The 12,950-nt window shown below is 37.0% G+C and overlaps 3 protein-coding genes across 6 annotated transcripts in view; 2 read left to right on the top strand and 1 right to left on the bottom strand.

The window, feature by feature from the left end:
* acsl3a (acyl-CoA synthetase long chain family member 3a) overlaps positions 1–3,226 on the top strand; it is a 38,518-nt gene extending 35,292 nt beyond the window's left edge. For all 4 annotated transcript variants that reach the window (XM_048160575.1, XM_048160578.1, XM_048160576.1 and 1 more), the window contains exons 14-15: positions 878–1,035; positions 2,144–3,226. In XM_048160575.1, coding sequence (XP_048016532.1) covers positions 878–1,035; positions 2,144–2,301 — 316 coding nt within the window. In that variant the 3' untranslated portion in view covers positions 2,302–3,226. The remainder of the gene's footprint in view (positions 1–877; positions 1,036–2,143) is intronic.
* The window catches only part of LOC125248560 (NACHT, LRR and PYD domains-containing protein 12-like), a 1,264,817-nt gene that overhangs the window by 287,271 nt on the left and 964,596 nt on the right, over positions 1–12,950 (bottom strand). The gene's annotated exons all lie outside the window — the stretch shown is intronic.
* On the top strand, positions 9,952–11,341 carry kcne4 (potassium voltage-gated channel, Isk-related family, member 4). Its single transcript, XM_048160828.1, has 2 exons — positions 9,952–10,171; positions 10,622–11,341. Exon 2 carries the CDS (start codon positions 10,648–10,650, stop codon positions 11,167–11,169), a length of 522 nt encoding a protein of 173 aa, XP_048016785.1. The 5' UTR covers positions 9,952–10,171; positions 10,622–10,647; the 3' UTR covers positions 11,170–11,341.

Raw genomic sequence — 12,950 nt, 5'->3', positions numbered from 1 at the left:
CACAAATTAAGATATTTTTGTTGAAATCCGATGGCTCAGTGAGGCCTGCATAGGGAGCAATGACATTTCCTCTCTCAAGATCCATTAATGTACTAAAAACATATTTAAATCAGTTCATGTGAGTACAGTGGTTCAATATTAATATTATAAAGCGACGAGAATATTTTTGGTGCACCAAAAAAACAAAATAACGACTTATTTAGTGATGGCCGATTTCAAAACACTGCTTCATGAAGCTTCGGAGCATTTTGAATATTTTGTGTCGAATCAGCTGTTCAGAGCGCCAAAGTCACGTGATTTCAGCAGTTTGGCGGTTTGACGCGATCCGAATCATGATTCGACACAAAAGATTCATTGTGTTCTGATGCTTCCTGAAGCAGTGTTTTGAAATCGGCAATCACTAAATAAGTCGTTATTTTGTTGTTTTTTTGGCGCACCAAAAATATTCTCGTCACTTTATAATATTAATATTGAACCACTGTACTCACATGAACTGATTTAAATATGTTTTTAGTACATTAATGGATCTTGAGAGAGGAAATGTCATTGCTCCCTATGGAGGCCTCACTGAGCCATCGGATTTCAACAAAAATATCTTAATTTGTGCTCCGAAGATTAACAAAGGTCTTTACGGGTGTGGAACGACATGAGGGTGAGTAATAAATGACAGAATTTTCATTTTTGGGTGAACTAACCCTTTAATAAATATGAAAAAATAAATAAAAATAACTATATTGGGATATATATCATTTTCATGAAATAAAATTACACGTATATCATGAAATCATATCACCCACCCCTAACATAACACTTATATTGTCAACACTGCTGAATACATCCACAAATCATTTTAGTCCCTCCTCTTCCTGTTTTCCAGTGACGAGTCTTACGTGATTGGCTTTGTGGTGCCCAATCAGAAGCAGCTCCTGGCGCTGGCTGAGAGGAAGCATGTCAGAGGTTCGTGGGAGGAGCTCTGCAACAGCCCTGTCATCGAGGAGGAGGTGCTTAAAGTCATCACAGAAGCGGCACTGACAGGTGAATGCGTCGCAGGCATACTACTACTCATACTCATACAGCATGCAAGTTTCACTAAGAATGCACCAATATTCAATCATGTAAGCTTAAAATGTTACTTGTATTCCTATAGATCAGGGTTTCCCAAACGGGCGTTCATAAGGTGATGAAAAGCTAATAATTATATTAAATGTAAAATTAGGGTGCTTTCACATCTGGCTCATTTGGAGTGTTTGTTTCAGAACCTGGTGTGTTTTCTCACTTTGTTTTGGTTCGTTTAGGCATATGTGAACACGACAATTACGCTCTGATCCACACCAAAACAATTGGTCTGAGATCGCCTGAACGAGGTGGTCTCGGCCCGATTGCAAATGAACTGTCGGTCAGTTTGCTTGAGATTTACACTTTATTTACACGTTTGCATAATTTCCAACATTTTTGTGGACAGAAGTTAACAGCATTTCAGCAGTATTCTGCAAAAATCATCTGAAAATGAAGAATTGGAGAATATTATATATCATATAATCATTTTATTTTATGGTACAATTGTAATTTACAACAGCAATATATTCATTTTTATAACTAAACTTAAAACGTGTTCATCTAATATGGACTGAGACTCTATCACAACTAAAAAGAGGTTTGAGTCCACTTTAAAGTCCAGCTACAAAAGCCGCTTTTCCTCCATGGGACCGTTCCATTCCGTGCTGATCCGATCCAGCTGCGCTGAGAATTCCGGGCTGAGAATGGTTTGTAACCATGCCATGCTCCACCAGGCTCAAGTGAAAATACAACTAGAACCGTTCCTTAATTTTCTTAGAACTGTTTGGCCCGACGGTGGAAAAGTGGCTAAAGTCAAAATAAAAATGCAAATAAAATATTAAATATTTAATCTATTTAATTGGATGTCATGTGACCATTAAAGATGAACATGCATATGTCTTTGAATTATTGAAATATTAACTTCTTTATTCAAGTATATATTTCACGTCTAAGGGGTTCGGCTTACAAAAAAGTTTGGGAAAAAGTTTATATCCTGCACAAAGTCATTTGTTGTGCTTCCTGTTTTACTACTCTTTAGTTCAGCTGTGATTATGATACATTTCCTGTTCCTGTGTTTTTTTAACAGCCCAGTTAGAAAGGTTTGAGATTCCACGGAAGATCCGCTTGAGCGTTGAGCCCTGGACTCCAGAGACCGGCCTGGTTACAGACGCTTTTAAACTCAAACGAAAGGAGCTAAAAACTCACTACCAGCACGACATTGAGAGGATGTACGGTGCCAAGTAGAACCAAACCACTGCTCATCCCAGACAGAAACGGTGGACAGGAAGGCAAGAAGTAACTTATCTCTCTATAGCAACCTCCAATCAGGATGGAGATTTCCTATGGATGTTGCAGACATGTGAACATAATCATTTGGAAATGTTTTCATACAGTTGATCAATCTGTGTGATATTTCTGATATCAAAAAATGTCCAGTAAACACAAACACTCACAACCAGCAATACTTAAAGCTGCCAAAAGTGATGTTTGTCTCTGCCAGACTTAGCTGCTAAATTAGGGTACCCCCATCTCTTTAACCACATGCACACTCTCCAAAACCCCACCCCCCCATGACACAAATCAGAACGTGTGAAATAATTGACATGCAGAAAGTTTCAAGGCTGTAGCTAAAATTACATGCCATGTAAATCCATTTATAATCAGATTGATTGCTCAATCGGACTGAATATCCTTCATGTAAACACCTCAATCCGACTGAGCTTGATCCAAATTCCATTTTCAGTGGATTGAAGGGGGTGGTGTAGACCTGATGCTTATATTTACATGCGTTTTACATCATACAAACATGCGTATGTTATTTACATCTCACGATTTACGAACTGGTCAGCGGATGAAACTGACAATTTACTCAATATTTGATTAAAAAAAAACCTCTTCTGACATATACGTCAACTTTCTATGTCTTTAGATATGCCCTGGTGACATTATCACGGTGGCTTTTCTAAACATGGTGACTAAACACTGTGTGTGCTGAAGTTTTGCTCTGAATACATGTAATGCACATGCAAATGAATATGTGAATCAGATTGCAAAGTTTAGGGTTCTTATAAACAGATTCTGAAATTGGATTGGATTCATTCCGATTGATTAAATTAAATTAGTGCTTAATGTGTGATTTCTCAGGACATTATGCATGTTATTCCCCCCCCAAAAAAACTATTTACAGCAGCTAAACTGTGATAATGGCTTGAAATACTTCATACGATGCTTTGAATCTCCAAAATCAAAGGTTCTCAGTTTCTAGAAGCCAATTTAACAGTATGTCTGAATTGTCCCAGTTCTTGTTCTGCCCAATACACAAACAATTTATCATCTGATATGCTTTTCTAAGCTCATTTTTTCCATTGAAACCTTCAGTTTTAAACAAATACAACTTGTAGATATCTTAATGAAACTCTTCCAACGTTTACATCAGCATTTGTCTGTCTAAACACATCAGGAATCTTAAAGCCATTATTTGCTTTTTCAATCTTCCCATAACTTGAATTGAATACTGTGTGCATATTAACCAACTATCTGTAAAATCAATTTATCTTTAAGCTTATTTTAAATTATTGTTACAATAATCAGATTTATTTAAATATTAGAACACGCTCATTGGAGAGAGTATGAAATCACTAAACCGTTCCTGCTCATTGGATGATTCTGATTTATGTGCTAGGATTGGAATGTTCCTATTGGGTGACTGTATATCCTGCTGGACAGGATAATAGATCTAGTTTAATTCTTCTAAAATAAACCATTCAACCATGTCCATTAAACATTTTGAACTGAATTGATTCATTTCAAGGAGGTTTTCCTCTATTTGTCTATAAAGACACACTGACTGAAGTGTGTTGAACTGTTTCATTTGGGAATAAAGAAATCTAAGATAACAGATAAGGCTTGATGCAAATGGAGTTGTTGAATTCTTATCTGTATACCTCATAGAGGACGTCCTTGTATATTTGGATCTGGCATTTTGGACTCTACACTCTGAGGCAAAAAAAAAAAAAAAAATGGGTCAAGCAAAAAGCTGTAAAATATTTAGTGGTCTTAACCATTTTAATCACAAGAATTGCACAAATACTGTTGGTAAAGTAACTTAGCATGGAATAGCCTTCCCCAACTTGCAGACCGCTTTTTACAGGAAGAAGAGTCAATGTTGTTCCACTCAATGTTAATGGCTTCAAACAATTCATGAATAGTTGAAAAATGTCTCCCCGTTCGTTTGAGTTTAACCCTTGTGCGGTCTTCGGGGTTTTTTTGACCTGCAAATGATGTTTGCTCAAATTTTTAAAAAAAAGTTCTCTTTGTCCAAATGGCATGAGACTTTGTATGGTGGTTAACACTTTTAAGATCTACAAATAAAAAAAAAAAATTGGAGTGATATCTTGTTTTTATGTTAGTGTAAAAAAAAAAAGTTACGTTTGTGGTCTTGAGATCCCGGGCAACAAAATGTAATTTTGTAACAATATAATATATTTTTAAAAAAACAATGTAATTTTACTCTGTTTATTAATGTTTTTTCTCAACATTTGTGCAGTTTTTGGAGGATTTGTGATATCTTTTAAATTTATATAAATAAATTAAAAAATATTTTTTTGAAATAGGTTTTTATGCATGAACAGCTTTTTATGTAAAATTCACTTTATAAAAGGCCCATATTTCTAACTTTCATTCATGTGGATAACATGGATAATTTGACATGATTTAGTGTAAGATTTTTGCCCATCATTTGAAAAATGCAGTTTTAAAAGTAAAAAAAACTATCACTTTTACCAGTAGATGGCTGCAGAGCTCCACTATTTGCTATGTGCTATTTGAATGACTGAAAGACATCTTTTCACAAGTTTTTTTTCAGTTGGATTCATATCTAAATGTTATGAAATCACAATTATAACAATAAAAATTGTTATAAAATGTCAAAGTTTTTGTGCAGGGCAAAATCAAATCCGGACTCTGACCAGGCCAAGACATGAGCTTGATGGACTTGTTCTCAAGCCACTTATTGGTTGTCTTTGCAATTTGGGCAGGAAAACAACATCTGATCATTCCTCTTCAGAAAACAACTTTTCATTTGTGGGAAGCAAGCCATTCTGCAATATTCTCCTGTACTCCAAAGCATTAAATGACTTTTCAGAGTGGAATAGCTCACCAATACCAGCAGCTCAAAAGGCTCCTCCATGCTTCACTGTGGTAGAGATGCAGTTATTATTATATTTCTCAGCAGATTTTCGAAGACACCGCTCTGGAGATTCACCATGCAACTCGTGATTCATTGTGATCATTCCACATACAACTTCCCATATTCTGCCAAAAACTTCATTCTGTCTTTGATGTTTTTCTGAGACAGCAATGGCTTTTTAAGTAGTGCATTTGCTTAAATTTTGCTAGTTTCCTGACCAATAATTTGTGGTTAAGACAATTAAAAGCTTATTGTTTAGCAATTTTTGGCTTAGTAAGAGAGAGTAAGATTGTTTAAGATCAGGGTTTGGCTGGTTAACAGTAAACTACACCATTCTGAGAGCTAAATTTAGTTTCTCCATTGATGGCCATTCAAAATCAGCCATGTGTTCTGAAAAAAACTGAATATAAAAATTGCACACAAAAAAAACTATATTGTATATAGGTAAACACAACTTTACAAACTTGTTTAAAGCAAAAAAGTATTTACTTAATGGAAAGAACTACAATCCCATGAAGCATTGTGAATGGCAATCAAATTAAAAAATGACAGAATATGAGAAGTTGTTGATTATATCTAGAGAAACGTATTTTAGTAGCAAGACCGACTCGATTGCATCATCCTCTGTGCTACTTGTGAAAGGCCTTTCCCTGCAATGTCTTTTCCCGCCATTTGCTGGCCACAGCTCTCTGATTGGTGGAATGTTTCTGTACTGCATCATGGGTAATGTAGTTTTACCTGTTAAACATGATTATTTTAAAAATAATTTGAAATAATGCAAACGGACGGCTTCAACAGAAGCATGTACCATCACTTAACAACCTCAAAACTCATAGTAGGTCTGTCTTTAAAGGTTTACAAGTTATAGTTAAAAATCAATTTCCCAATGGAGAAAATAAATGGAGTTTTTACTTCCAGAACCTGACAGTTGCACTCAATATAGTGATCAGCCACATGACATTAGAGTTGAAAAGCTGACAGACAGCATTTTCCAGGTATATACTGTAAGATCTCCTTGGTTTATGATAACAGTTTTGTTATTCATAGCTGATCTTCGATGAGTAAAAGGCTCCCTGCTTCTTTTTTTCTCTCTGCTTTTTAACTGAACTCATTTTGATCCCTGTGGAAGCGGCTGTCGTAAACTCTCTGTTCTCATTATTTCTCTCACGCTTTCTCTCCTCTCATCATTATTACTTTGTCCTTTTGGTCCTACTCTGTTTTCGAGTGCCCCTTGATAACAGCCCTTTTTGAACTAAAATGAGTAAGACATTGACATTGCAATATCAGGTCACAAGTTATTCATTTATTTTGTCATTTGCCTTGAAATTGATCCTGTGAAGTTAAGATAATGGATTAAAGGGGGAAAAAAACCCTCAACTCAAATTTTGATTTATGGGTATGCAGTGCACATATTCCATACAGTATTTATCATATGTCTTTATTAAGTAAACATTGAGCAAGTTACTATTACCTTTGGTTTGAGTGGATGTTGCCAAGTCCCTGAATATAATTTTCCTTTTACTAATCAAAATATTTCAAACAAAACATGTTTACTTGTGCATATTGTTTTAACTGGTAATCAATTTTATAGGATTTCTTTTCTTCTTATAAAACCCATTAACAAACAAAAGCAAGTTTCCACTTTGGTTGGCGAAAAGCAGCACAAACATCAGTAAGTATCAGTAAGTAGAAGATGACTAATGTGATGTTTTGTGGTATCAGTTGGTTTGTGTCACATTAAACCATTCAAAACAAACTTCAGGGTAAAAGATTTAAAGTTTTAAAAAAAAAAAGACCTCAATCCTTCACTGAGCAATGACTAACTTTAGCTCCATTGTGTAAATACTCAAGTTATAGTTCATCAAGTTGAAGAGTTTGATCTTCACCAGAGCATATGTCTGAAAGTCTGCTATACCCTTTTATAGAAATACTTCCATAAATGACAACACACTCAGACCTGCAGAGTACAAAAGTTCCTGACTTATTATTGGAAAAAGTCCATGATGTAACTGAAGGAATTGAGTGTTATAATGCTGAAGATTTTCCTCATAATGCTGTTGTGTCTGTAATGTGGTCTCAGACAGGGAACTGCCCCAGAGATCCTGATTTGATCAGATTTTTTATGCACTTTGCATCAGTTCTCTGTTACTCGACCCTAATTGACAGGTGTGGTCAGGCATTGGTTTGCATATTCTGGCTCCGGTTTTCTGCAGCCATGCCACACCTGCCCATCATGCATCACTGCCAGACAGATGCGGTTGGCATTGATTCTTTTACTGTTGACGTGAACTAGACCAGGACACCCTTGAAAACTGCGTCAGTGGGGTTGTACGGTACAGCTTATCCTTGCTTATCCAAATACATGCATGACAATAGTCCCAATGTGCATTTGATTAATAATGTTACCTTGAATTTTTTATAGTAATGTTTGTTAAAGTAACACTTTACAATAAGGTATCATTAGTTAATGAATTTACTGACATGAACTAACAATGAGCAATATATTTTTAAATTATGTATTAATCTGTTAATATTAATATAATTGATTTTTTCTTTAAAGGGTTAGTTCGCCTAAAAATGAAATTTCTGTCATTAATTACCATCGTTCCAAACATGTAAGACTTTTTCATCTTCAGAACACAAATTAAGATAATTTTCATGAAATCTGAGAGCTTTTTGTCCCACTACTGACAGCTACGCAACTACCGCTTTCAAGGCCCAGAAAGGTAGTAAAGACATCGTAAAAGTAATCCATGTGACTCCAGTGGTATAACCTCAATTTTATGAAGCAACGCGAGCATTGCCGTAAATTTAATCTAACAGTTGTCTCTTTCTTTTGAAAGAGACACAAATAGCTAAAATTGTACTTGTTAAATATACTTGTAGCCTTACTACTATTATAAGCATACCGTGGAGACCGAGACATTGGAGTTCCCCTCTTTTCCACCTCACTTTTAAATCACTTATAATGCCAGTGCGGCTGTGCGCATTTTACTTTTGCTTTCAAATTAGCGGCAATTTGGGGCCCGGAATTGCTTGAATGATGGATTCATTATTATACTTAATGAAAAACACAACAACAAAACAGTACAATGACAAACTCGCTTATATTAAACATAGAACTTTTATTAAAAAAAAACACCTATGAACACGAGTGCTTTGTTTCCGCAACCCTCCCCCCCATAATTTACCACTTAAAATCTTACATATTGCACCTTTTGCAGTAAGATATCCAAAAACCACTAGGCCAGTGTTATATATTTTGTTCACTTGAGCATATCAATATCCCAAATGTTTCCAACTATTTGTAAATCTTGAGAAAATTGCAATTTTATTCAAGGCTCCGGGACATGTGAGGAGTCGCCTTTCGATGGTGCCATACCCGCGTTATGCTAGGTTTTAAGGTTTTATTTTGAAGAATCCATGGAAACACCAAAGACGCTTTAATATATTACACATTTTAATAGACAAGGGAAAAACTGTTTTGATATATTTATAGACAGAAAATGAATTGTTGTTATATAGTTCAACACGTTTAGTCCTATTGTTTGAATCTAATTTTCTTGATTTTTTTGTGAGTACCATGCCTCAGAGAAAAACACTATTTTGTGAAGTAGCTAACATAGCATAATCAGATGCAGCTTTATTTTTAGTAACAGTAATACAGCATTTTCTCCATCATACAATACGTTTTAAAATGAATTGCACGCCATTTATCAACACAAGCCATCCAGCATTTAATATATTGTAAAATCGATCTATCTTACTGCAGTGTGTAACAGTGTCTCACAGCAGCCGCCGAGCGAACGCACAGAGTAACGTTATAACATCATTTTCAACTCACTCAGATGTATTAATATGACAAACATAGCTGCGTTACCTCATACTCATAACCGGAAAAGCGGAAGCGGCGCCGGCGACTGTGACATAATAAAAGTTCTGCTGCTCGCGGAGTGTGTTGCGCAATCGCTCCAGCTCCTCGTTCAGCTCCCACAACACTCGGCCCTGCCCTGCTTCATACTACAGTAACGTTAATAATCACATCCATGAACATGATTTCTAACCAAGCCCTATCCCAGTTCTTTTCCACCGGCCATTGAGGTGAAGACCACATGTCCCAAGATTCCCCGCTCAAACTTGGCATCATCAAGCTACGGCTTTGTTTTGAATAGGCCTCTAGTGACCTCTAGCGGACAGAAATCATACATACTGCACCTTTAACTTACAAAATATCAATCTCCAACGCACATTCACGAGACCACTACAACGCATTTGTTGACGTGAGAGTAGACTCTGTTGCGTGAGCGCACGTTGGAGATTAATATTTTATAAATAAAGTGGTAAATTATGTTTTTTGCGCAAACAAAGCACTCATGGCGCTTCATAAAATTGAGGTTAAACCACATGGATTACTTTAATGATGTCTTTTATAGTTCTGGGCTTGAAAGTGGTAGTTGCATAGGCTGTCAATGGAGGGACAGAAAGCTCTCAGATTTCATTAAAAGGATCTTCATTTGTGTTCCGAAGATGAACTAACCCTTTAAGACTGCTTTGACTTGACTTGGCTTAATTCGTGCAACCCATTCCTCTGGTTTGCTGTTCTGCAGAAGAGGCTTTCCTAAAGCAAGCCTGTCTGGATATGTTATGATAAATGAGCACATTTGGCAGCGCTGCGCACTTGGACTTCATTAAACGTCATAAGAATGTGGCTGTGAGCTCAAGCTTCTCTGGCCGGGACTCAAATCCTGCGAGGAAGAACGTGAGGATCTCGACTCCCTCAACCTCTGTCACAGATCCCCCTGGCGCGTGTCCACGCATGGGATCCGCTATTTAAACGGGGATTCGGCTGACAAACCCGTTACAATCCAGAGAGACTCGAATAAAAAGCGTGAAACGGGCTGACGCGCTCCAGGGTGAAACATCCCGGTGAGTAAATACAGTATTGTCCTTCCATGACTTTATAAAACTTTACATTAAAGCTGTAAATGAATGCTTAAAATATGTACTTTCAAATATTAACATTAAGTCAAATATGCGAGGATACTTTTACTGATATGCGAGAACTTAAAGCATTATGTGGTAATGTTATTAAAGTGATATTTCTGAACTTTTATGTAATTTTTATGTAGATTTTGCACTATAGTCTGGATATTTTTTCTAAGTGGTTTTAAAGTTTGTTTTATGTTTTAGTCATTTAGATTTCCTGGAGGAAATATGATTTTGTCAATTCACCATTTGGTTGTTTCTGATGATATTTTAATGTTAATAACCAACTTTTTAAAGATTTTTTAATATTTCTTCTTCTCATTATTATTATTATACTATTATATCATTGAAAGGATTATGTTTTAACTTTCTCTAATGTACTTTTTACAGGTAACTCAGTTCATGTTATTGTCGTAATGGAGTTGGTTCACAACGCCTCCGCGGTTTCATCGCAGCAGACCAACAGAATCCCTTTGCCCGGTGCAAGCGACAATAATGCGTACCTATACATCGTCATCGTAGTGTCCTTCTACGGAGTCTTCCTCATTGGGATCATGCTCGGTTACCTGCGCACCAAACGGCGCGAGAAGAGGCGCACGAACGCGTTTACACGGCTTCTGCACGAAGAGGAGCAGCGCGAGTGGGGCGCGAGCCAGAAGAAGCCCAGTTTCAGCTTGCCCGCATTTCCCGCGCTGCGCTCCACGCCGGTTCCGTTCATGCTGACTACCGGCCGCGCGCTGGAAGGCGGGAGGGTTCTCGCGCCACTGGCATGCGCGCTGTGCTCGGTGGAGCAGAGCAGCGTGAGCTCCCTCAGCTCCGTCAACGATGTGCGCTTCGCCATCGAAGAGGAGTCGGACAGCGGCGGACACGAGGAGCCACAGAAATCGGACCACAACAGAGACGGATCGTCCGGGGAAAACCTCAAAGGAACACTCTGAGGTTATCGCTGTAAAACGTTACTATGGCAGCCACAGTTCCCGCCAAGATGCAGTAATAACCACAGTTCCCGCCAAGATGCAGTAATTACCACAGTTTAGGTTATTACAAATAAAACAGTTTGAAACTGGTTCTAGCCACCATTGTAATACAAAAATAAATTAAATAACGTTACTGAAAGTTTCCTGTACTGTTTTAAGAAAACCCTGTGTTGCTTTATTCTGGTTACAGTAGTAAATAACTGTAGTAACGTGGCAGGAGCTGGTTTCCATTAAAGGATTAGTTCACTTTCAAATGAAAATTACCCCAAGCCATCCTAGGTGTATATGACTTTATTCGTCCTGATCAACACAATCGGAAATATATTAATTAATATCTTAACGCATCCAAGCTTTATAATGGCAGTGAACGGGGGTTAATAAAGGCCTTCTGAAGCGAAAATGTGTTTGTGTAAAAAAAAAAATTATAATAATTTTTTTTTTAACAAGTTATGAAGTAAATTATCTTGCTTCCGCCAGACCGCCTTCCGTATTCTACAAACAGAAAAAGCTTAAGTGACGTGACGCCAGTTCCGTTTTTTCCGTAAGTTGAATAGGGAAGGTGTAGGACGTAGTGTAATCTTTTACACTACAAGAGTTTTACATTTTCTTCCTAAGTTGAATACGGAAGGTGGTCTAGATATTTCACTTCATAACTTGCTAAATATGGTTTTTCTTTTTTTTTACACAAACGCAGCGCTTCGCTTTAGAAGGCCTTTATTTACCCCCCGGAGCCGTGTGGAGTATGTTTATGATGGATGGATGTGATTGAAGCACTTTCTTCAGCTCATACCCGTGGATCCCGCTCACTGCCATTATAAATCTCAGATGCGTCAGGATATTTATTAATATATCTCAGATTGTGTTCATCAGAAAGAAGAAAGTCATATACACCTAGGGTGGCTTGAGGGTGAGTAAAGCTTGGGCTAATTTTAATTTGAAAATGAACTAATCCTTTAAGGCTCCACGGCAAAAAGTTCTCCAAAGTGCCTTGGCGGCAAGTATGAACTCTTACGCCAGAAACATACTTTTACACAAATACAAAAGCGTTTGGCCAACGCATTGCTAATGCATAACGTAATTAAGTTGTGTACTTTTGCGTTTCTGTGGTAGCTTTGTTGCATTGCCAGCTTGTTGTTCATGTTACTGGCAGCTCTCATTGAAAATATCGTCACATAATCGACTTTAGCCAAGTGGCTCAGCAATTATATCTTCAAGTAGTAGTTGGCCTGAAAAAGGAAATTAACTGCAGAAAGAGACTGGTCGCGCTAATTGTCCTATAGCGCCCCTTTCGGTAACACTGAATTCAACACATACTTGCGATACGAATTTAATTTTGACTTGATTTGATCTCGGAATACAATCTCGCAGGAAATTGAATTTGTGTTACAAGAAGCTGTATTTGTGTGAAGTATGTTTCAGGCCTTAAATGCGATGTAAACACTGCGAACATTGCGATAAACCTGGAATCACTTGAAAAAAGAACTTTTTAAAATCATTTTACTTACTAAAGGCCTATATCCACACGGATGTGTAAAATGATTTAAAAATGTTAAAATTAATATGTAAAATGATCTGTATATATTGTTCTACATGCATGGATATGTCTATTTAAATTTTACCTTATTTTTTATGTGTTACTTTGTGTAAACTAAATAAAATGTTCCTAATGTGAAGGTTTTGTGCCTATTCATGTTTGCACTTACCGATTTTTGCCACCTGGGGGAGTCAAAGACTGCAAAGAA

The sequence above is a fragment of the Megalobrama amblycephala genome, linkage group LG16 (assembly GCF_018812025.1).
Source record: "Megalobrama amblycephala isolate DHTTF-2021 linkage group LG16, ASM1881202v1, whole genome shotgun sequence".
In the NCBI taxonomy this organism is placed as follows: Eukaryota; Metazoa; Chordata; class Actinopteri; order Cypriniformes; family Xenocyprididae; genus Megalobrama; species Megalobrama amblycephala.
Note: the sequence above shows the minus strand (reverse complement) of the source record. Positions and strands in the feature narration are given on the sequence as shown.